At 36.7% G+C, this 24409-nt stretch overlaps 2 protein-coding genes and 2 non-coding genes across 9 annotated transcripts; 2 read left to right on the forward strand and 2 right to left on the reverse strand.

The window, feature by feature from the left end:
* Window positions 1-289: 289 nt before the first annotated feature.
* brd8b (bromodomain containing 8b) lies at window positions 290-19055 on the forward strand. Of its 6 annotated transcripts, XM_039648706.2 has the most exons (20): window positions 290-394; window positions 795-891; window positions 2243-2312; window positions 2398-2447; window positions 2743-2865; window positions 2944-3024; window positions 3779-3843; window positions 4065-4207; window positions 4291-4482; window positions 5960-6059; window positions 6299-6424; window positions 7170-7354; window positions 8650-9141; window positions 10028-10230; window positions 10327-10419; window positions 10532-10600; window positions 11478-11760; window positions 13385-13477; window positions 15787-15831; window positions 18260-19055. In XM_039648706.2, the coding sequence occupies exons 1-20, from the start codon at window positions 376-378 to the stop codon at window positions 18317-18319; spliced, it is 2589 nt and encodes an 862-aa protein (XP_039504640.1). In that variant the 5' UTR covers window positions 290-375; the 3' UTR covers window positions 18320-19055. The 6 variants fall into 6 exon arrangements, with proteins under 6 accessions (XP_039504640.1, XP_039504641.1, XP_039504642.1 ...); XM_039648707.2 differs by lacking the exon at window positions 15787-15831; XM_039648708.2 differs by lacking the exon at window positions 13385-13477.
* On the reverse strand, window positions 1389-1461 carry trnaa-agc (transfer RNA alanine (anticodon AGC)). Its single transcript has one exon. It is a non-coding gene; the product is annotated as a tRNA-Ala (tRNA).
* Window positions 1639-1711, forward strand: trnaa-agc (transfer RNA alanine (anticodon AGC)). Its single transcript has one exon. It is a non-coding gene; the product is annotated as a tRNA-Ala (tRNA).
* A 16-nt stretch (window positions 19056-19071) lies between the features above and the next one.
* LOC120460761 (DNA damage-inducible transcript 4-like protein) lies at window positions 19072-21345 on the reverse strand. The gene is made up of 2 exons (XM_039648711.2): window positions 21062-21345; window positions 19072-20169 (listed from the first exon to the last, which is right to left on the reverse strand). The coding sequence occupies exons 1-2, from the start codon at window positions 21219-21221 to the stop codon at window positions 19718-19720; spliced, it is 612 nt and encodes a 203-aa protein (XP_039504645.2). The 5' UTR covers window positions 21222-21345; the 3' UTR covers window positions 19072-19717.
* Between the last annotated feature and the right edge of the window lie 3064 nt (window positions 21346-24409).

Below are 24409 nucleotides of genomic sequence, written 5' to 3' on the forward strand. Positions count from 1 at the left end.
ATGCGCAGTTGATCACGCACTAGTCGCGCAGAACACGGGTTCGAGCCCAGCCCGCGGAGGGTGACTTGTTTCACATGTAACTAAAACTCTTCAATAACGTACAGGAATATAGCCCGAATATTGTTGCAGGAAAAAATTCTGCGTTTTTTCGCGTTTTCTGCGTCCTTTTCGCTTGCGTGCGGGGCGCAAAGATTGGACCCCATCTTTTGCGCAGCGAGCGCTCTACCATCTGAGCTAATCCCCCTGATAACCAGTGGTTACTGGTTAGACGGAATCATATCTGTGTGACACCTGATAGCGTTCACGGGTGTTACATTCAATAGTACCGGCGGAAGTGAGTAGAACGAGCGCGCGGCCTGTTTCGCAAAGGCGAAAATGTCGAGCGGGGTGGGAAGTAAGTGGTATTTATTTCATAAATAGATTAACATTACAGTCTGAAACCAAAAGCACTTTGTAAATTGAATTCTGAAGTATTTGGTAATACGTGCAAAGAGCATCTAAAGCTTATAATAACGCCGGCGTGAGCAATATTGTTGCGCTAGTTGGATTCATGATAACAAAGACGATAAGGTTTTATGTTTACATTTTCAACACACTTCTCTCTATTTTTGAACAAAATGTACTATTTTACCTGCTCTATATGTAATTAACGGTTTGTGTCGTTTTAAATAAGTCGCAATATAACATTAGTGATTAGCCTTTATATTGTAAACAAAAAATTTCCCTACACTTTTGTTATAAATTGATCTACAGCTAAATAAACTCATCATTTGAACCCCTAACTGTCCCTGTAGAACACAAGATGCTGTCGCTGGGTCCGACGGAACCCTGGTCTATTCGGGAGAAACTCTGTCTCGCCTCCTCAGTGATGAGAAGCGGAGATCAGAACTGGTAAGAATAAATGAAGAGTTCAGATGCAAAAGCCTCTAAGTGCCATTTGAAATGTTCTTCTAAAATTATCATTTTTATCAAGCTTGTATATTTAATTTCAGTAATTTCACTTAAATGGCAATGAAGATTACCCATTAATTGTCATTTAAGTGAAATGGCAATGAAGATTACCTATTAATTGTCATTTAAGTGAAATTACTGAAATTAAATACACAAGCTTGATAAAAATGGTCATTCTAGAACAAAATTTCAAATGGCACTTAGAGGCTTTTGCATCTGAACTCTTCAAATAATCATCACACATGATCATAGAACTGTAACGTTAGAATTGAAGCGTCTTAACTGCGGCTGGTCACCCTTAACTAAACGTGGGGCTTTTAGTTTTAGAAATGATTGTGGGGCAGTTATGTTAATTTTTATGATTAAGGCATAGACATGTTTCATCTCAAGGGGTTTTCCTCAACAATAAAATTCAATTCAATTTAAAAATAAATAATTGGAGGATGCGGGCATCGATCCCGCTACCTCTCACATGCTAAGCGAGCGCTCTACCATCTGAGCTAATCCCCCACGGAGAGATATGGGGGTGACACCTTGGTTGAGCGCAGGGTCTGGGGAGGCATCCAAAATAATCTCATTCTTAATCAAAATAATCTCATTCTCAATCAAAATAATCTCTGTCTCGATATTTTGGGTGCCTCCCCAGATCCCGCGGTCAAATCAGGTGTCACCTCCATTTCCCTCCGTGGGGGATTAGCTCAGATGGTAGAGCGCTCGCTTAGCATGCGAGAGGTAGCGGGATCGATGCCCGCATCCTCCAATCTATTATTATCTATATCTACATATTTATATATACGTTTAACAAAAGCATTGTAGCTTATTGCACATTTTAATATTACTTCTCTTTTATTATTTTGGGTTAAATTGTGTTTATTTTGCATTATGATTAGCTTATAAAATCTCAAACACATTTTCATTTTAAAGGGTTTTATTAATATGATTATTGCAATAGTTGTATTTCTAATAATAAAGTGCCTATGATAATTTCTGATTGAATTGATAATGTTTTAATAATTAATAATTTTCTCAACTGCAATTTCTAATATTACTTTTTTTTTCTTAACAGATAATTTTGTAGTTTATGTTGCATCAAATTGAAAGGATTTGTTACGTTTTTTTTTTAGTAACACATTACATTTTGTGTATTTGTGGTTCAAGTGCCTCAAAAGTCCTAGTATAGGGTCTTGGTCCTCTCTGATGAACACGTTTCTGGCTCAAAATGACCCGAGGGAAGGATGAGGATAATGTTTTACCGTTGAATGTGTCCGATACACTGTTATATTTTTGTCAGGGTGTCTGTAAGCAGAGCCATCAAGCCCTTCTCAGAGACTGGACGACCCCCTGACTGGTTCTCCCAGAAGGTAATTCATATTATTGATTATATCAGTTTTAGTGATCTGCTAATATATAATAATAATAATAATAATAATAATATGACCTCTACAGCATTGTGCCTCCCAATATTCTGAGCTGCTGGAAACCACAGAGGCCCCAAAGTAAGTGATTCTCTCTCTCTTTCTTTAAACACCTGCGCTGAGCATCTGTACTAAATCTTACCATTGTTCTTGCAAAACCCAAGAGTTAAAGTCCTCAAATCATCTGGACTGTGTGTGTACACAATGAAAAAGAATAATCAGCAAATAATATGTACTTTATTTTTGTGCATGGAAAGCAGTAAATACATGGAGAATGACTTTTCAGACTATTATTTTAGCCAGTATTATTGGCAACCAAAACCATCTACGTAATTCATAAGTTAATTGGCAAGTTTGTCATGTGCTCTCCCTGCAGACGTAAGCGGGGTGAGAAAGGGGAGGTGGTCGAGACCATTGAGGACGTGATCGTCCGTAGATTGACGGCAGAAAGAATCGAGGAACTCAAGAGGCTGATTAAAGACACACAGGAGAAGTACAGGTACGTCTCCACCTCCTTCTCCCCTCTCACTGTCTAAATCTGCCACTCACGAGTGATAAATGTATTCTGTACCTTCAGGAAACTGAAGAAAGAGGTGGATTTAATCCAGGCAGGTCATATGGACACTAAACTGGAGGAGCTGTGGGCAGAGATAGAGCTGTAAGACACATTTGTGCTGTCATTTCATCCTCTTTATGTTAAGAATTAACCTTTCATTTCCTGAAATATCATCCAGTTTGATCTAGTTTCAACCACCCTTGTTGAAATGTAATTTAATAAATAGATATCAGAGATGTTCAGAAATAATCAGAGCCCTATGATTGTGTAAAGATTATGTTTATGAAACGAATGTACTATATTTCATTTTAACAATATTTTTCAATGCTATTGTGAGTTTTTTTCATGGAATTGAACAATATTCACCTCTAAATTATGCACCATTTATCTCCATATATTAAGATAACATTTTTTATTAGGTTATATAATATATTATACATTAATATATTTATTTATTTGGAAATTGTCTTTTGACTACTTTTTGTCAAAGTTTAGATTTTTTTTTTTTAAATGTTGATTTGAAGTTATGTTGGTTTAATGCTGTCAAATCGATTAATTGTATCTAATATAAATGATTTTTTTTAAATAATATGTGTGTACAAATATTAATAAATATATATATACACACACACACACATATATATATATATATATATATATATACACACACACACATAAATATACATACATACACGTTTACTCACACACATACTTTAGGATGTTAGATATTAATAGAGTTGACAACACAAAGAGAAAGCATTTTGTTACCCATAATCTAATTCAAACATCAAAATTTTAATACATATGTGCATTGTGTGTGGGATCATGTGATTGTGTGTGTTCTCATGTTTGTCAGAAAAAAGAAGCAGGAAGATGAGGAGGCGGAGCAGAAGAAGAGGGCAACTGAGGCGGCCTATCAGGGTGAGATTTACATTCACTCAGAAAAGTTATTTTGAATTATATTAGTTTAGCAGTTCAACATTTGTAATGTTTTTTCAAATAATATTAGTTAAACATGGAGCTTATTGCAGATATATTGCGTTTTTAATACTAAGATTATTATTTTTTTATTACTTGGCTTATTGCTGCCTGTGAAATATTGTTTATTTTGCATAATTATTTTTATTTCTCTTTCTCTCCAGTTCGTCAGGCAGCTAAAAACACACCAAAGAGAGTCCCCAGCGTGACGGTGCGTTCTCCACCCGGTGCTAGCTCTCCCAGCATGGAAGTCCCTCAGCCAGACACATCGCAGCCAATGATGGAGGAATCCTGTGTTGGTCCCATGGTGAGTTCCTGCTTCTTTTTTTATTAACCTTTTAACTTGAATCTGACTTTAAGGGGTCAAAATCCTGCTTTTTTTTTGTCTAGACCCAAGGAGTGACCGTCTTCATGCCTGTGTCAGAGGTCACGGCTTCAGGGCCTAAAGAGTCAGGTTTGGGCGCTCTGGTGGACGACTCCCCACAGAAGAAACACCTCGCTCCGAAAGCCACACCCCCTCCCTCCCCGCTGCTGTCTGAACTGCTGAAGAAGGGCAACCTCATCGCTGCCAGCTCTAGACTGGTGAGAGAGGGGAATTGTAAAGCACTCAAAGTTTAAGCCTTTGGATTTAAGAAGCATGTCACAGCAAACAGGCTTGCTTCTTTCATGTCCCCCTCTCTATTGTCTAATAAATAAAGTCAAGAAAGAATCCATGGTAAACAACATACTCTTAAAGGAGTAGTTCACTTTAAAAAAAAACTTTTGCTGATAATTTACTCACCCCCGTGTCATCCAAGATGTCCATGTCTTTCTTTCTTCAGTCGAAAAAGAAATTAAGGTTTTTGATGAAAACATTCCAGGATTTTCTCCGTATAATGGACTTCATTGGGAACCAAACGGTTCAAAGTCCAAATGAGAGTTTCAGTGCAGCTTCATAGGGCTTTAAACGACTCCAGACGATGAATAAGGGTCTTATCAAGCGAAACGATCGGTCATTTCAAAAATAAATAAAAAACTTTACGTTTTATGAGCATCTGTTCTGTCATCTTTATCTGTTCTGTGATTCGTGTGCGTTCTGTGAGCATTCGTGACTCTCCTGTTCAAACTCGTTCATCAAAATGAACAAATCTTTTTTTCGAGTCATGACTCGTAGGGTCCTAGATAAGACCCTTATTCATCGTCTGGTGTCGTTTAAAGCCCTTTGAAGCTGCACTGAAACTCTCATTTTGACCTTGAACCGTTTGGTTCCCATTGAGGTCCATTATATGGAGAAAATCCTGGAATGTTTTCATCAAAAACCTTAATTTTTTTTTTTTTCGACTGAAGAAAGAAAGACGTGGACATCTTGGATGAGTAAATTATCAGCAAACGTTTTTTTAAAGGGGACTACTTCTTTAACAACGGAAAGTTTCCTCTTCAGTCCAACCAGCCTATTTATACTAACTAAACTGCAAAGCTTAACATTTAACAGCTACATATTGAGTATTTGACATATTGACAAGGGCATGCAATAATGTTAACCAGTGCATTTATAAATTAAAATCTTTGGGGCCGTTCACACGTGCTGTGCTGCTTTTCTACGTTAACTATACATATATTTAAAATAATATATATACATATCTATAACATAGACCGGACTGACTTCTTTGACCATTTCATCTTGCATCTTTTGCTGCATCTCACACATGAACAGCATGTTTTTTAGAATCCTGTGTAGTTAAAACTAAAAACGCATCTTAAAACGTTGCATTTTTCTACTGCAATAGACAGCCAGGTTTTATTAAAAGACCATCTTGCCAATGGTGAATTCCCCTTTCAGTGATTTGCCTAGACAGCATTTCTAGTTTTTCCATCTAATATTTGTATTTTATTCATATCAGCATATTTAGCTTTTATTTAGCTTTATTTCCAATAATAGTTTGTTAGCGTTTTTAATATTTTCATATTAACTGCATACAACTAATCTATGAAAGCTTGACTCTCATTAAAAGTGGAGAATGTGCCTGTAGATTTTGTGAACGGTTTGTCATATTGTTCTGTGTGTGGGTTTGTCGGGCAGGTGGTTGAAGGCGATGTGGCCACAGGTTTGAGTAATGGATCTCACGTCGAGCTCCACACCTCTGCAACCGCTCTGCCTATTAATCAAGACATCACAGCAGGTAAACACGAAAACACACTTCTATCTGCTTGCTTTTAAATGTCCCTCTTCAACGTGTAACATTTTCTGTGTCAGTGAACAAACTGAATTTGAAGTTATTTTGACTGCGTCCTGTATGCAACTTTTAGATCTCGCGCCTGTTGTATTGCATTATTACTGTGTAGTTTGAGTATTGTGAAAGTAGCTTTGGCTTTAGTGTGCGTGTTTGTAGCGCTATATGTGTGTGTGTCTCTGTGTCAGATGCTCCTACATTATCTCGTCTGCTGGAGAGCTCCACCCCAGTGCAGAAACCTGTCAGTGCTGATCCCCCTAAGTCCCCCACAGTGGTCCCGCCAGCCCCGGGCCACCTCTCAGTGCCTAAAACAGGTCTCCGAACTCTCTGATTTCCTCTCTACAGCACTCTCTCTGTAGGACCGTCAGTCTGTTTTTGCTCAGACAATATGTTTCCTGTTTGTGTCATGTGATGTGAAGGACATCCGATCATCCTATCATCCTCATCCAATCACAATTCACCCTGGACTTTTCCGATTATATTATAGAATAACAGGAAATACTGCAGATTTGTTCTAGAACGGCAGGTCTAATATAGAACGTCAGAAGTATTTTATACAGAAGACTTTTATACATTTATTTTTGAATTCTAGGTGTACACTAAAAAGTGAAAAATTATTACAATTAAAACAACTTTTTTTCAATTATTTAATACATTCTAAAATATAAATTATTCTTGTGATGCAAAGCTGATTTTTTGTTTTGTTTGCATCATTACTCAAGTCTTAAGTTTAGAAATTTCTTATAATTATCGATGTTTAAAATAGTCGTGCTGCTTAATCATTTTTTTATTTTGAAATTTTGAAACCAAACCATGATGCAGTCTTTGAATAAAAAATTCAAGAGAACAGAATTTGTTTTGTAATGTTATAAATGGCTTTTGATGTCACTTTTGATCTATTTAATGTGTATTTGCCGAATAAAAGTATGCCCCCCCCCCCGAACGCCAAATTCAGCATTTAAAAACTTTGATGTGGTTTTTCTTCTTAAAAAGAATAATCACTTCTTCCTCAGAGAGATGAACCATAGTAAGAATGAGTGTGTTTGTTGGCACGTGTAGGAGCCGCAGCTGTCGCTGAAGGTTCTGGAGCAGAGGCGGTAATGGCAGGTTCGTCCACGCCAGCGGAGGTGGAGGGCAAGGAGACAGAGCTGGTGGAGGAGGACACAGTGGTGTCAGTGTCATACATGGCCCACGAACTGGACCTGGAGACTGTTGGAGACATCATTGCAATCATAGAGGAGAAGGTATGCACACACAAAAACATACACAACCACCCTTGTATGGTTGTGATAATGTGATTGGTTGCTACTTCATGTGGTTTTAATGCAAATCCCCTGTCCTTATTAACTGCTATATATGGTTGTAATAAACAAGCTGACAATTTCAAAGAAAGAAAGTTAATAGTAATATAATTGAGACCATTCCAATATATTTTTTAAATTTATTTAATGGTTGGTTCACCCAAAATCTTAAAGTAATCCATGTGACTCCAGTGCTTTAATCTCAATTTTATGAAGCGACGCAAGTGCTTTGTTTCAGCAAAAAAAAACTAACATAATTTACCTCCTTTATTTACTAAATAAAACAAGGTCAAGGTTTCTCTGTTGTTCTCAGAGAAAACAAACCATCTCCTTTATGGTTAACTGCAAATGCAGAACGTAACTACTATTTCTTATAATGTTTAATTAAAAAAAGTAATTGTGTAAGTGTAATACAAATGCAAAAGTGACATATGAAGGTTAGGAATATAAAAGAGTAGTTCACTTTAAAAAATACTTTTGCTGATAATTTACTCACCCCCATGTCATCCAAGATGTCCATGTCTTTCTTCAGTCGAAAAGAAATTAAGGTTTTTGATGAAAACATTCCAGGATTTTCTCCATATAATGGACTTCAATGGGAACCAAACGGTTCAAGGTCCAAATGAGAGTTTCAGTTCAGACTCAAAGGGCTTTAAACGACACCAGACGATGAATAAGGGTCTTATCTAGGAACCTTCGAGTCATGACTTGAAAAAAGATTTGTTCATTTTGATGAACGAGTTCGAACAGGAGAGTCACGAACACTCATCACAGAACAGAGCACATGTGCTTATAAAACCTAAACTTTTTTATTTATTTTTGAAATGACCGTTTGTTTCGCTAGATAAGACATTTATTCGTCGTCTGGTGTCGTTTAAAGCCCTTTGAGTCTAACCTGAAACTCTCATTTGGACCTTGAACTGTTTGGTTCCCATTGAAGTCCATTATATGGAGAAAATCCTGGAATGTTTTCATCAAAAACCTTAATATCTTTTCGACTGAAGAAAGAATGACGTGGACATCTTTGATGACACGGCGGTGAGTAAATTATCAGCAAAAGTTTTTTTTTAAAGTGAACAACTTCTTTAAACTTGTAACAAATTGCAAGTGTTCTCCAAACCACCAAGTGCTTTCAGTGCTAAACATTTTTCAAATATAAACTTTTAAAATAGAGAGTAGTTGAAAAGTTCTTTTTATTGCCAAATCTGAAACAAAGTAATCAAATCGCTCCGTCTCAGGTGGACGACCCTGTGGAGGCTCTGGACGCAGCGGCAGTGGAGGCGGCTCTCTCCCTCTGTGAGGATCCAGCGGTTGGGGGACACCCCCTCACCAGCCCCTGGGAGTCACAGTCTTTTAAGGCAGAAGAACCAGAGCCCATCGTCCAGCAGAGCGCCACCCCAGCGGTCACACAGAGCGACCCTGACCCTGCCGATGTGCAGGGAGAAATGGAGGTTCTGGTAGAGGAGGCTACAGAGACCGAAGCGGTCGACAGAGTGACGGGGGAAGCTGTGACGCCCGTCGTCCCTGGCGCAGAGCAGAGCCAGGACTCTGAAGTTAAGATCGAGAGGGAAGGAGAGGAAGAGGGAGAAGGAGGGATGGAGGAAATGCAGCAGGAGATCAGATCCCCAAGTCCAGCTGTGAAGTGTGAGGTGGAGGACTGGGTTCAGCCAGAGACAGTGACACCCTGTCTGGACTCAGAGGACAGCTCAGCCTCAGCGAAAGACACGAAGGTATCAGCAAAGCAGCAGCAAAATAAAAATGTTGTTTTCTTTTACAGTTTCGTTTTTGGGATCAGTAAGATTATTTTTATACATACATATATAATACTTTTATTCAGGAAGAATGCCTAAATGGATTTTTTTTTTTAAACACAAAATGAGAAAATAGTTCATGTTCATCATGTCTTAAATTCAGTTTGATCAAATTTGAGGCTATTAAAAGTTTTAAATATCTTAAATTGTAGAAGAAAAGTCTTAAATATCATTTCAAGAGGACAGAAAAACAAGAATGACCTCAAATTACAAAACATGCATCCTATTTCAAGTCTTATGAAGTCTTTTGATAGTTTAATGTGACTAAAAGAGCAAAATCTAAATTATTATTCACTGATAATTGTACTTTTGGTTGCAACTCACAAATATTTTACGCAATTGAATTTGTGCCCCGTTCAAATGTGGTATTCAAATACATTTTGAAGTCAAACCTGGTCTAAAACGATTCGGTAATGAGATGAATAGGCCATTTCGCAAAATAAATCTCCTGTTACTCGTGAAAGGAAACGAGTTACAGAATTAGGGTGAGGAAACAATGATATATTTTTAATTTTTGAGTGAATTACTCTTTTAAAACAGCAAATCCCAAACTTCTTTGTCACTCATACCCTTTTTGTTGTAACTTAACAGCAATGGTTCTCTCATGTCAGTTAATGTTAACATAACATGCAGATAAACAAATCTATTTCATCTTTTTTTGTACCATAATTGTTTTATTTAGATTTTTTACTAATGTTTTTTTTTAAACCTCGTCGACTCTTGAAACTGCTTTGAAAGAAAACCGTGAAACTATGCTAGTAATTTATTACGTCTACGGTTTATTTTCTTCTTTCACGTGATGTAGGAGGTTAAAGAAGAGGATGGAGGTAGTGAGGTGGATGTGGATGAAGGGATGGAGATGAAAGAGTGTGGCGATGTGGACGGAGAGGGTGCGTATCTCTCGGAGGTTGATCCTCCTGCCAGTGAGAGTGAGGATGGATACGGCAGTCACTCCCAGCGCTACACTACTGCAGACTCCACTGCCAGCAGCCCTGCCTCATCACAGTTGTGAGTGTCTAAGTGCATGTTTGTGTGTTAGCACACAATACTTTCTTTTTTGTCCTTCACCTGCCTTTAACAATTTTCTCTCTCTCTCTCTCTCAGCTCAATGTGTAGTGAAGATCAAGAGGCCTTGCAGGCTCAGAAGATCTGGAAGAAAGCCATCATGCTGGTGTGGCGGGCAGCAGCCAATCACAGGTGAGCTTGGATTTCTTATTTAACACAGTTGCTATTTAATGATAACTAACTACCTTTAGATAGAAATGTGTTTGTGTAGTATGTGTGAATCATTAATCGTTTTGTGTTTCAGGTATGCAAGTGTGTTTCTGCAGCCTGTGTCTGATGACATCGCCCCTGGTTATCACAGCATTGTACACAGGTACCAAGCTTAGACTGCTTTAAATATAAGAATCTCTCATTCTTTTGAGTTTGTAGGGCCTATGAAAACTTGGGAAATCCGAAATTCAGTCATAAAAATGGAATTTATATCATAAACACGAATGTCACAGAATGTGGCAAAATTTGGAGGAATTAAGCAAAAGTAATATCTGTACAATGAATTAAACTGTGATATGGATGAGTGTCTGTGAATATTAATAAAACATTTGAAATCATAAATCCTGAAAAAAACTGAATTAACAGAATTTCTGGAAAAGAAATTAAAACATTTTATAGAGCCCTATCATTGTAAAAATGTTAATTATTCAGTTGTTAAAATTTTATTAATTCAATTGATTAGACATTATTTTGATTATTTTAAAATTTAATTAAACCATTAAAACAAAATCTAGGAAAAAATTCAAATGGAAAACACGGAAAATGGGAAAAAATAAAACTGAATTTAGGGGGGATTTCATAATGGAATCCTCCAAAAATTCCAAAAATGTTTTATAGAATTCAGAATTATTTAAAATAAATAATAATAAATTATTAAATTGTTAAAATTGTATGAATTCAATTGATTGGATGCTTTTTAATTATTTACATTTAATTAAACCATTAAAACTAAATAAAATGGAATACATGGAAATTGGGGAAAATTAAAAACATAATTGAGGAAAATTTTTATAAAATGGATTTCATAAGAGAATCCAGCAAAAATTTAAATAGAAAAAAGTTGAATCCAGTAAAAATTAAACATAGAATTTGAGAACTGTTTGGGGAAAAAATAAAATGCATTTCTTAGGGCCCTAAGTAAGGAGTTTTTCTATTGGCCAATAAGGTTTCTGTCTTTCCTGATTTCTCCGCCTCCTCAGACCAATGGACCTGTCAGCCATCAAGAAGAACATTGAGTCTGGGCAGATCCGTACAACAGCGGAGTTCCAGCGTGACATCATGCTGATGTTCCAGAACGCAGTGATGTATAACAGCTCGGATCATGACGTCTACCACATGGCCCTGGAGATGCAAAGGGATGTTCTGGAACAGATACAGCAGTTCTTGGCTACTCAGCTGATCATGCAAACATCCGAATCAGGCATCAGCACCAAGAGCCTGCGTGGAAGGGAAGCCAACCGCAAACAAGACCCCAATGAGAAGGTTAGAGACACACACACACTCACACACATGAGTGGAAACAAGACGCTGTGGAGAAGGTTGGAGGAATAACAACACAAACACAAACACACAGTGAGCACTATAAGGAGACTCATCAATCACACTATGCTTTCAGCGCTAATTATTTGGCCAGTGACATTTAATTCTTTAACTTATATTGATGTATTTCCTATTTAGTTTGTTGTTGGTGCATTGGAACATAAAAGGAACCGGTCCGTGTCAGTATAGCTGGTCAGTTCTTGATAAAAAAAATTAGAGCAAATCATCCAGTGAGACAAAAGAAAGCTCAAAGAAGCAGGAACACTGTTATTTTAGTATTATTTATATACTATATAGTTTTAATATAATATTTTAAATTGAAATAAATATCTAATCTTCAATTTTTGAAAGTTATTTTTAATAATTTTAGTTTTAGTCAACAATAACGCTTGCCTGTTGAGTGAAAAGCATGTGCAGTTATGAAGAAAAATTGTATCTCTAGAACAAATCAAGATCCAAGACTGGGATTTTTTTAGAGAGCAAGGCTAGAAGCTTCAAACGCCTCAAGGACAGGACATCAAAGTACATCAAAGAGTCTGTGGACATCTGAAGTGAAGTGTTGTGGAGAGTGGAAATGGTTTAGGTGAAAATCAGCTTCCTGTGCACCACAGCATGGAGCTTTATCTGTGAGGGTTGGCTCTTATTTCTGCATCTGGTGAAGCAGCATGAATTCAAGTGTGTCCTGAAAACATCATTTTTTACTTGGATAAAACCTTTTGCCTCCAACTATCAGTTGACAATGCCACCAAACAGACAGTTCCTGCAACTTGACCTGATTTCAGTCCAGCGAAGAGAAACAATGAGAAAGCACAAACTGAAGCATCATCAGGAAATATAACTCGTGATGTCTTTAGGCTGCAGACCTAATGGCCGTCAATACACTCAGAATGGATTTGTGGCCAAGAATGCATATGACGTTGTTGTAATACTCACAGGTAATCTCCACAAATTGATTTTCTGGCTCTTAATGGGATGGCTGCGCTCAAATTGTCATTTCAGCACTTTGGCCCTGAGCTAAGTTTTTATTTAAAATCCAAAAATGCTGAAATGCAGGAAAAAAGTGTCACTGTCCAAATACTTTCGGTATAAACTTGAAACCTTGTTTGGTGAATCACACAAAACCTGTCAAAAAACTTGTTTGGGTTATGTTTCACCCCAAAACAAGAATACTTAAATTAAAACCAGACTTTTTTTTTTAGCCCCTTTGTCAAATATAATATACAGTGCATTCAGAAATTTAGACGCCTTCAGTTTGTTTTGTTTTGCTTTACTACAAAATGACAATATAAGAACCAGATCTATGATAAGAAAAAACTAAAATGTGAAAAGAATACTTTCTGAATGCTCTGTACTATTGATTTGGGGCTAAAATTCGTCCGGATATGTTTTCGTGAGAAGCAATTTGGTTTCCACACACTACACATGGATGAAACACTTTCTTATAGGACCCAATACAACAGATTTTTTTGTTGTCCCTTACCCTCACTCACACACGCACTAGTGAACTGCTGAAGTCCCTGACAGTAAGGTTAGCGTTACTTGCACTAACACACAGTCTCATATGTAGACCCTGAGTCCTGCACACAAAGACCCTCATTTAGAGCCAGAACCACCTGCCAGAAGGAAAAGGAACAACTCCAAACAAGAGACTAATGAGAAGGTCAGTGATGTACACACACAAACACACACTCACAGGTGAGAATCAAGGGCAATGACTACTGCACTACTAACCCATAATGAGACGACTGCACAAATACTCCGAGTCGGTGACGCATGCATCCGAGGTTCTCTTCCAGGTTTCCACACGGCACTGGATTTGTGGCTCTTGTTGTTCTGTAAACGACTGAATCTATCGTTCTATCTATCTGTCTGTCTGTCTGTCTGTATATACACTATCGGTCAAAAGTTTGGACTAAAACAAATTTGTAAAAATGTTTTTGGAAGAATAAGGCTGTATTTTTATTTTATTTATTTTTTTCCATCAAAAATAAAGTAAAACTGTAATCTCATTACTATTTAAAATAACTGTTTTCTATATTTTAAAATGTAATTTACTCCTGTGATCAAAGCTGAATTTTCTTCAGTCACATGATCCTTCAGAACTCATTCTAATATGATGATTTGCTGCTCAAGAAACATTTCTTATTATTATCACTGTTAAACTGTTGTGCCGCTTAATATTTTTGTTTGGATTCTTTGATCCAAATATAAAGTTCATTTATTTGGAGTAGAAATATTTTGCAACATTGTTATAAATGTCTTTACTTTTGCTGAATGCGTGTTAATTTATTTAGAAAAATCTCACTGACCCCCAAACTTTGGAACGATAGTGTATATCAGCTTATATTGTAAATACAACTTGATCATTGTAAACAATTTATTTGTATATGTGGTGTAAGGGTTGGGTTGAACAGCCTTTTGGTGTCATCTGTTGTTGAATCTGTGTGCCATTTTTTGATTTTTTTAACACACCAGACCAAAGTTTAGTGAAAGTTTTTTTGTTTGTTTTTTTGCATGGTTTGTTCAGCGATGCTTTCACACTGAGCTGTGTGATCAAGATCATTCAAATGACTGGACACTCATTTCATCACCATATTTTTGAGTTTATGTTGGAGAGCTGCGGTCGTCATGGAAACAGTTACAACACACTCTCACTTACATGAACGCCTCATGTCTTCATCCGGCTAACACACACATGGACACAACTCTGTTACTCATTAACCCCAAAGACCCTCCCTTTAGTATCTCCAGTTTTGGATTCTCCTTTTTCCATCTTTATTTCATGTAATCCTCCTTTTCTTTTTCATCTGTGTGTGCCTGTATGTAAAGAAGCTTTCGAGGGTGACCAGATGACCATGATAGAAAACTGCTCCATTTTTCAATGTGTTTTATATGCGAGAGACTCAAGTTTAAAACCAGTGTGAAAGTCTGTGTAATTAAAATCCAACAGAAAACTGGATTCGTGGATTCGGTTTTGTTTACCTGAATTCATCATAAGATGTTTTTAAGATGACTGGCAATGTCAGATTCTCAAAAGCCAGTCTGCTAAATCTCCTTAAATATAAAATACTTTATGCAATACATATTGTTTTAAAGCAGCTTCACAGTAATCACAGTAATGCAAACATCATCAAAAATGAGACTCATTCTAGTTCTGCTGTAAAGCAGAAATTATTCATGAACCAAATCGTCTGTGAACAAGAAAACAATAAATAAAAATGAATAATTAATATCATGAGTAGGTTTGTTATAAGCGATTAGATCAACAATCAAATGAGAGCATCTGTTTCTATTTAAAACTGCTGTCAATCATTTTGCACATGCATGACCGATGTGTTCAACTTATCTCTTATTTCTTCACTTGTTATTTAACTTAAGGTTAGATTGAGTCACTGTAGTATCAGCATAAGCATGTTTATTTATCACAATCTAACTAAGATTAGACGTCAAGTCACCTTTATTTATAGTGCTTTATATAATACAGAATAGTTTCAAATGAACAAACAATGTGATTATATGTCATTTTCTGAATTGGTATGTTTTGTCAGAGCACGAAGAAATATGAAGCCGAGTATCATCAGTGTATCAGTGAAAACTAAGGCAATGCTTCTTTATGATATCTCCCATGTATAGGTGGAAAGGCAATGGTCCTAGTACTGAGCCTTGCGGTTCTCCATACTTAACTTGTGATCAAAATGACACCTCTTTCTTAACTGCTAAAGCTAATTGTTGGGTCAAATGTCATCCTGCATAGAATTCCCTTAAAATAAGGGACTCTTAAAACGTCTGGTCATTCTGGTCCCTTTTCATGTCTCTGATCAGGGTTTTAGATTAGTATGCCTGCTGTATGCTCCTATAACACCTGCTTTTGCTCTGTTGTACATGTCTGTCTGTCTCTCTGTCTGTTTCTACGGTAGGTTTTAAATAGTGAACTCTCTTTTTCTCACTGTGCTGTTTGTCCTTCTACAGGACAGCCTCTCCATGGCCTCTCCTGCTTTCCTTCTCTCTCTCTTTGTAAGTATCCAGGCCGAAGATCACAAGATATTCCCCGTCCCCCTCTAACCAAACACAAACACACACATTTTCATACTCTGAAACTGTTCTCTGATTGGTTAGATCTGATCCCTCGCTTCATGATTGTTGAGCAGCATTTGCTCTGTGTTATAAACTCGTTCAGGTTTGTATGCTGAAAAAGGGTTGTGAGCCGATGTAGTCAGCCGAATAATCCATTAAAAAATAAGTACTGTCATTAAAGGGTTAGTTCACCAAAAAATGAAAATTAAGTCATTAATTACTCAGCCCCATGCTGTACCAACCCCGTAAGACCTTCGTTCGTCTTCGGAACACAAATGAAGATATTTTTGATTAAATTTGAGAGCTGTATAACTACCACATTGGCTCCTAAAGGACTGCCTCTTGACGGCCCAGAAAGTCAATGAAGAAAATGTTTAAATATCCCAAGTGACTACCGTGGCTCAACTATATGTTTATCAAGCGACGCGAATACTTTTTGTGCGAAAAAACAAACAAAAATAACGAGTTTATTCGACTATTTCTTTTCTTCCTTGTAGGCCAGAACGAGACTTCCTTAGATTTCCACGACGCATGCGCGAGAACTGAACTGAAGTAGTGTAAGCAGATCGCAATTCTCGCGCATGCGTCGTGGAAATCTAAGGAAGTCTCGTTTCTGGCCTACAAGGAAGAAAAGGAATAGTCGAATAAACTCGTTATTTTTGTTTGTTTTTTCGCACAAAAAGTATTCGCGTCGCTTGATAAACATATAGTTGAGCCACGGTAGTCACTTGGGACATTTAAACATTTTCTTCATTGACTTTCTGGGCCGTCAAGAGGCAGTCCCTTAGGAGCCAATGTGGTAGTTATACAGCTCTCAAATTTAATCAAAAATATCTTCATTTGTGTTCCGAAGACGAACGAAGGTCTTACGGGGTTGGTACAGCATGGGGGTGAGTAATTAATGACTTAATTTTCATTTTTGGGTGAACTAACCCTTTAATTTACCCTAATGTTGGTTCCAATTCAGCTGTGACATCACAGGAATAAATTACATTTAGAAATATATTACAATTGAAAACAGCTATTTTAGCATGTAATAATATTTATGCATATATGCATCTTTAATCAATTGCAGCCTTTGTTTGCATTAAAAAACACGGTTGTGTACGCGTGTGTTTGTGTGTGCCGATTTGGAAAGACATGAGGATGAATAAATAAGGGGGGGTGAACTTTTCCTTCAAATGTTTTGGATTGCTTTTTCCTTTTATTTCTCTTCAAGAAACTTTTAAAGACACTTCAACTCTTCAGTGAGCAACTCAATTTTACTATTAACACAACATTTATTAAAGGAGTAGTTCACTTTTAAAAAAACGTTTGCTGATAATTTACTCACCCCCATGTCATCCAAGATGTCCATGTCTTAATTTCTTCAGTCGAAAAGAAATTAAAGTTTTTGATGAAACATTCCAGGATTTTTCCCCATATAATGCACTTTACTGGGTACCAAACGGTTCAAGGTCCAAAAGACAGTTTCAGTGCAAACTGCAAACTGTTCAAAGGGCTTTAAACGATTCCAGATGATGAACAAGAGTCTTATCAAGCGAAACGATCACTCATTTAAAAAAGAAATTAACAAAGTTTAAGTTTTATAAGCTCAAATGCTCGCCTTGCTCTGTTCTGTGATGCGCGTTCGTGACTCTCCTATTCAAACTCGTTCATCAAAACGAACGAATCTTTTTCCGAGTCAATTAATTCATTTCGTTTGTTGAATGAACCAAATGACATGAAAAAAGATTCGTTCATTTTGATAAACGAGTTCGAACAGGAGAGTCACGAACACGCATCACATAACAGAGCAAGGCGACCATTTGAGCTTATAAAACTTAAACTTTGTTGTTGTTTTTTTTAAATGAGCGATCGTTTCCCTAGATAAGAGTCTTGTTCATCGTCTGGAATCGTTTAAAGCCCGTTGAACAGTTTGCAGTTTGCACTGAAACTGTCTTTTGGACAGTGAACTGTTTGGTTACCACTTTTTCGCATTATATGGAGAAAATCCATGTTTTCATCAAAAACCTTAATTTTTTTCGACTGAAGAAAGACAGACATGGACATCTTAGATGAGATGGGGGTGAGTAAATTATCAGCAAACGTTTTTTTTTTTTAAGTGAACTACTCCTTTAATGCCGTTTTTCTGTTGTGTAGCTGTTCTGTTTCAGCTTGTAGTCTGCAATTTCCTTACTATGTGTTGCTTCTGATGTCACTTTCTCTTAAAGATGAAGCTCTCGTGTTCTAGTAACACACACACGCACACATACATGCTTCCTGTTCTCAGGTAATAGCTAGTTAGTTTGGCTCTGATGGTCTGGTGTGTTAGGGCAGTGGATGACAGGCATTGGCTCACATCTCACCTGCTTCTCTACTCTTCCAGGACGGAGGCACTAGAGGTCGCCGCAGTGCCATTGAGGCCGACATGAAGATGAAAAAGTGAACTGAGAGGTTTCACTGCAGCTGTCACAGAAGTTCGATAGCCTTTATTTCCCTGTTTCTTTAAGAAGTTCTGGCTAAGTTTAGTTACTCAATGCCGTGGTGGTTTGATTCAGCAGTTTGTATAATTACAGCTGAACATTAAGGACACGAAATGAAGAGACTTTAAGGGCCCGACCCCCTTTCACCTTCAGTCCTAGACCTGAAAAACGGGTCCAGCGTGCTTTGATGGTAGACTCACTGGACAGGTCAAACTGACCAAGTTAGGAGTTGGTTAAAAGTTTTCTACGTCACAAAAAGTTATCCGTCATCACTGGTCTCTTAAAAAAAGTTGAATGTACCACCATCATGACCACTAGATGGTTAGAAAACAGAATGTCGCTTTCTAGAGACAAGTAAGAAACTTTACAAGCCATTGTTCTGCTATCGCCTTATCACTTTGGGATGATGTAAAACGCTGATCGACTGAGGAAAGAGCAATAAAAAAGATTTTTTTTCTTCTATAGGAATGAATAAGGATCCTTGGTTTCTTTAAACTTGATTTTTCCCTAGTCAAGATCATTGATGCTTTGGTTTACCGTTTAAAGGCCTACTGTACTAGTTTCGTTCTTAAATAAGTGAGACTTAATTTGACATCTGTATGTTTAGAAAAAACTTATAGTTTTGTACAGAGCCTTTGTGTACAGTGTTTTTGTATAGTGTCGTGATATGTTTTAATAAAACATGAGTCTGCAAATAAACCAGATGTTCACGGGGTTATTTTAAGAATAATTTATTTGCTTGTGCTTTTAAACAAAAATACTGTTACAAACGCTTCACTGGGAGACAATACCAGCTTGTCCCGTTCGTTTCAGTCACACACACACACAAAAAAAAAAAACACACATCAATGACTATTAATGGTGTCGACATATATCAGCGGACAATCTGAACCTTTCCATTTCCCTGAACATCAATAGTGAACAATCTGCAGTCACACTCATACAAACATGCCACTGTGATCGCATCACACATGCAGTGTCACATGACAAATAAGAGTTTGTTATATTATGAGCTTTTATGATATTTTATAATCCTAGATTATACATGATTGTTCAAAAATATAGGGTCAGTAAGATTTTTATACATTCAAAACGTTTTAAAAAAAAATCTTACCGACCATAAATTTTGAACGCTATAGTGTATATGCACCGGGTTCCATGTTTTTATTTATTTGTATGCATATTAATTATATTTTAATATTATAACATAGCTGCTAGAAACATTCTGTAAACTCTGGAATATACTGATGTAACAGTGAGAAATAATGTGCAAAATGAACAGTTCCTAAAGTTGCCCTCGTCCTCTCGAGTCGAGACCTCAGGCATTGCCTTCTCCTTATTTGACTTGTAATACCACAATTTTAATAAAACTGAAGTACAGTAGGAGTGGCGGACGAGTAGAGCTTCCGTTTGATCAGCCGGTATTCCCGTCGGAGGCTCAAGATCTTCCCGGTCCCGAACAGGATCTTCAGCGGAGGCCATCCGCCGAGGTCAGGCTGCAGGACCACAGACACCTCGAAGGTCGGCGTGAGACTCCGATCGGGAATGACGGTGCCCAGTTTCAGTAGTGTGCCCTTGCTTTCCATGAACATGTGGATCAGTGCGCCCCGTATCCCACACGGCTCATCCGTGGATGAGCGCAGGATGTCTCCGGCCACACGCGTGGTCATGTGCCTGGGCAGACGCAGCTCCTGACAGCGCAGACTCGCTCCTTTAGCGTCATAGAGGCACTTCTCTATGCGTTTGGACAGGTCGAGCTGAAGACACAAGTCTTCTCTTTCCTCCTCTTCCAAACTGCACTCAGATCCCAGACCTGTGAATGGGTAAATGGGAAGAATGTGTCAGGCTCAGCTGATCAGACAGAAAAAGTACGCCTCAGCGAGTTTGAGAGTGACCAGTGGCTCATTAAATTAGGATCAGGAAATGTACACCGGTCCATCAGATGATCTAAGCTGTTGGACTTCAGCAGGCTGAATTAATATGTTGCAAGTTTGGAAAACTGGAACAATGTACATCCCTCCTCATGATGTCATCAATAAAATAAATCATATCCTTTAAAACTGAGAAATCTTACGGCAGACAATTCTTAAAGTCTTGATACAGGAAAGCTTTTAGACATTAAGATACATTTTGTTTGGACACTATAGGCTATACAAGTTGTCAATGTGAATATTCTGTTTATTGTAGGCTATACAGTAAAAAGATAATTTTTTTTTTTTTTTTTAATGGACAGGGTAACGAAATTGTTAACCGATAATGAAAGTCAGATTGGGGCAAGTTGTCACATGTCTATTTATGTGCTTGATTTGAATTATGCCATTCAAACTAAAAATATAACACAATGATATACATCACAATCTACTTTTCTGTTGATTTATACAATAAAATATCATTAATATATTATATTTAATATAATTAGTATAGAATGTAGTAATATATGACAATCAATTGTGGCCATATATTAATAATTTTACAAATATAAAAACTAATTGATTAAATATAAACACGAGACAACTTGCCTCAACCGTTTTTCATTCAAAAAAGATCCCAATTTAACATTTTTAAAGTAAACTAGACTATCTAAAGCCAACCTAGGAAACCAAAACGGAGACTGCGTTTGTGAAAACCCCGCTCTCCTCCTCACAATAGATCGCTTTACGTTTACATTTAATCATTTAGCAGACGCTTTTATCCACGATTCTTACTTGATAAGCTGTGTGCTTTCATGAGTCTGCCGCCGTGTTGGAGCTTGTGTCCGTCGGATCTGAAGCACTGTAGGAAGCGCAGCTCCTCCGATAGGCCGCTTTCCTGCTCGTTTCTGACGGTCATCCCGTGGCCGAGCACGAGAGCTTGTGTATAGACCATTTTAACGTGATTTTCTCCGAGTGTTTCCCCGAGAGCTCGCCCAACTCTTCAAATAAGTGTTTCTTTGTTCCTTCCATGAATGCAAGAGGTTAAAATGTGTGTGTCTCTGTTACGCCGGCTGTATTTATACTGAGCTGTGTTGTGTTGCATCAGCTGAGCTTTGTGGGATGGGCGATATGACGAAAACCCGTGAGAGGTTAAATCAGATCAGAATGCTTTAGTACATGCAACCTAACCAGCTTCTTGCATTCATACGTTTAGATTATGTTTTATACTATATTCAGTTATATTTAGGCTATACACACACACACACACACACACACATATACACACCGTAAAAATATTGTTGGTTTAACTTAAAAAAATAAGTAGAAATAAAAATAAGTAAAAATAAACCTGGTTGCCTTAAAATTTTAAGTTCATTGAAATGGAAAAATTGAGTAAATACAATGAAGCAGATTGATTTAATCATCAGAAACTCAAAATATTATATTATCTGAACTACATAAATTATCTAAGTTGATTTGACAAAAGAAAAAATGTTGTGATTACAAATAATGATTTTTTTACAGTGATATACTATAGATAGAAACCTTTTTTTAGTGTAAAGAACATTTTAATAATCTTAAGAATCCTTTAAGGTTCTTCATGAAACAATAGATTGCAATAAATAACCTTTATTTTTAAGATTATATTATATTATATTATATTGGCCTATTATTATGCTGTAGCCTATTAGGCCTATATTATACATAAAAATAATTTTGGATTAAATGTTATACATTTATATTATGTAATGTTTATATTTTTAGATGCTGTGACTGATAGCTATTTCTTATTACAAAATTATAGCCAATATTAAAATATATATATATATATATATATTTTTTTTACATGTAGTTTCTCAATTGACATAAGGTCATAGACATGTCTAAACTACTTTCATTTTAGAAAATATATCTGGCAATGTTTGAGACACTTTGTCGTTTGGAGTTACACACTGAAACAAAACAAAAATGCTAATGATAGCAATGAGACAAAGACATTTATAGTAAAGGAACTTGTAAATACACAGAAATGACTTTATATCTTTGAATTATTGCATCAGATGACTCATTGTTCTGATATCACATGCAAAATGCAGGTGGACAGAAGGAGGATGTACTTTGAAATAGAAAGTGATTCTCAGACAGTGAGAGATGACATGAGATTATTCACAGGTGAGACTCACATGACCAGAAAGACAAACAATGCTGTCAGTAAAATCCAGTTCTGGCCTGTCAACGAAGCACTCTTAAAGGGATAGTTCACTTAAATTCTTTTAATTCTGTCATCATTTACAAGTTGTTCCAAACCTGTATGAATTTCTTTCATTTGCTGAACACAAGAAGATATTTAGAAAAATGGCGGTAACCAAACCACTGATGGACCCCATTGACTTCCATTGTATTTTTTCCATACTATGGAAGTTAATAGGGACCAAAACTTTAAAATTAGATTATTTTTCATGGCAATCAGTTTGATTCTGAGTTTGATTTCATTCATTCCAAATGAGATGTGTGACTGTCTTGGAAGAGCTTTTACAGTGTTCCTGGCATGTCTGAAATCCTCATCTTCTGTCTGTTTGCCGTCTGTCTGTCTCTGAGTCACGATGAGGGACTTTTCCTCGTGACCTCACCTTTGTTCTCTGTCATTAACCAACCGGTCGTTGCTGTGACGTCACACTGCTCCACTGAAGTAATAAACAACCATCTTACGATGTTATAATGAGGAAGTAGATGAGACTTCTAGAGAACCACCTTTGGGAAGTGACATGTAAAGAGGAAAGGATAAGTGAACCATAAATCTATATGTATTCCTGAGTGGTTCAAGGAAGGAAGAATTAATGAAACCTTTGACCGTGGAGGGTTTTTATAATGTGATTGCGTGTGCAAAATGTGATTGTGTGTCTTCACTGAATCAGCTTTTAGTAAAATACATTCACATGACCTCAAATGAAGTCAACAATATATTTAGCTTATTCCTCCTTTCCATTTCACGGCTCCTCGGCAAAGCAATGAGAGGAGCGTCAGATCAGTCTTTTTGATTTAAACTCGTGATGTTCATCCATCAGCGTCAAAGCAAAACCTGATGGACGTGTCGTCTCAATCAGCTGCTGAGATGGAGAGTGTTGATTCATGGGAAAATCCTCAGTCTTTACGAATAAAGATTTTGTAGTAGGCTAAATATCACAATAATAAATAATTACACCATAATACAATCTCTGAATATCATTTAAGTGATTGTTTGAGGTGGAGATATCACAATAATAGCCTAAAAATCCACAGGCTAATCTGTTATTTATTTAAGTTGTTTTCATGAAAAGAAAGTATTTGACCTTGTAAAAGAGATAGTGTATCTCAATGGGACGTTCCTGGTTAAGTAAATAAATATTTTTAAAGGTAGCCTACTATACAGTTCAATATAAATATTTGAAAATGGAGAAATTATGATTTATTTGGTACTCATTCCATCACAAAAACCTAAGAAATGGAATAAGTTAGACATAATTAACAATTGTGAACAAAGTGAGGAAAGTTAAAGCAACTATAAAGTAAATATTATAATTAAGTAATATTTTGTGTGGTTTTGCATAAAATAATATAGAAAGAAATGTTTGTGGTATGTTTGAATTTGGGGCTTCAATAAATATATTAAAAAACACACACACACACACACACACACACACACATATATATATATATATAAAGCTCTTAGTTTAACCTATAATAAAAATATTTATTTCTATATTGATTTAATCATTTATTTAATATAACATTTTAAATACATTTTCACACACACTTCAATGGAAATCATTATAAGTTTGAGTGTAATCAAAATGGATCAGTTTGTCAATCCACCAAGGAAATGACATCAGCTCAGATGTCGAAACCTGATGGACTAGTTTGCTCCGCTGAGTTGCTCAGCTTCATTCACTTTAGTGTAAGGGCAATTTCAAAATGTTAAAATTAGCTATCAGCTGATCTGTGGATAGATAATTCAACTATATTAGTCATAGACAAGCAGTGTAGTGATTTAGTTTGAATATTCCCAGTGTTACGAATCACCTCCGCCACGTCACCAGGTCTTGTTAGAACATGTTTCTCTTATTCAGTGTAGGCATGCAGCCAATCAGTAGAGAGCTGTTC

This window comes from Pimephales promelas, chromosome 9, assembly GCF_988280905.1.
Source record: "Pimephales promelas chromosome 9, fPimPro1.hap1.1, whole genome shotgun sequence".
NCBI lineage: Eukaryota > Metazoa > Chordata > Actinopteri > Cypriniformes > Leuciscidae > Pimephales > Pimephales promelas.

Excerpts from the sequence above, each read along its gene's own strand:
- brd8b (XM_039648706.2), top strand. Across the intron at positions 2,866-2,943 it reads GACACACAGGAGAAGTACAG|GAAACTGAAGAAAGAGGTGG; the intron begins GTACGTCTCCAC and ends CTGTACCTTCAG. Across the intron at positions 3,844-4,064 it reads AACTGAGGCGGCCTATCAGG|TTCGTCAGGCAGCTAAAAAC; the intron begins GTGAGATTTACA and ends CTTTCTCTCCAG.
- LOC120460761 (XM_039648711.2), bottom strand. The coding sequence starts at position 21,221 with ATGGTCTATACACAAGCTCTCGTGCTCGGCCACGGGATGACCGTCAGA. Across the intron at positions 20,170-21,061 it reads GAAAGCACACAGCTTATCAA|GTCTGGGATCTGAGTGCAGT; the intron begins GTAAGAATCGTG and ends ACCCATTCACAG.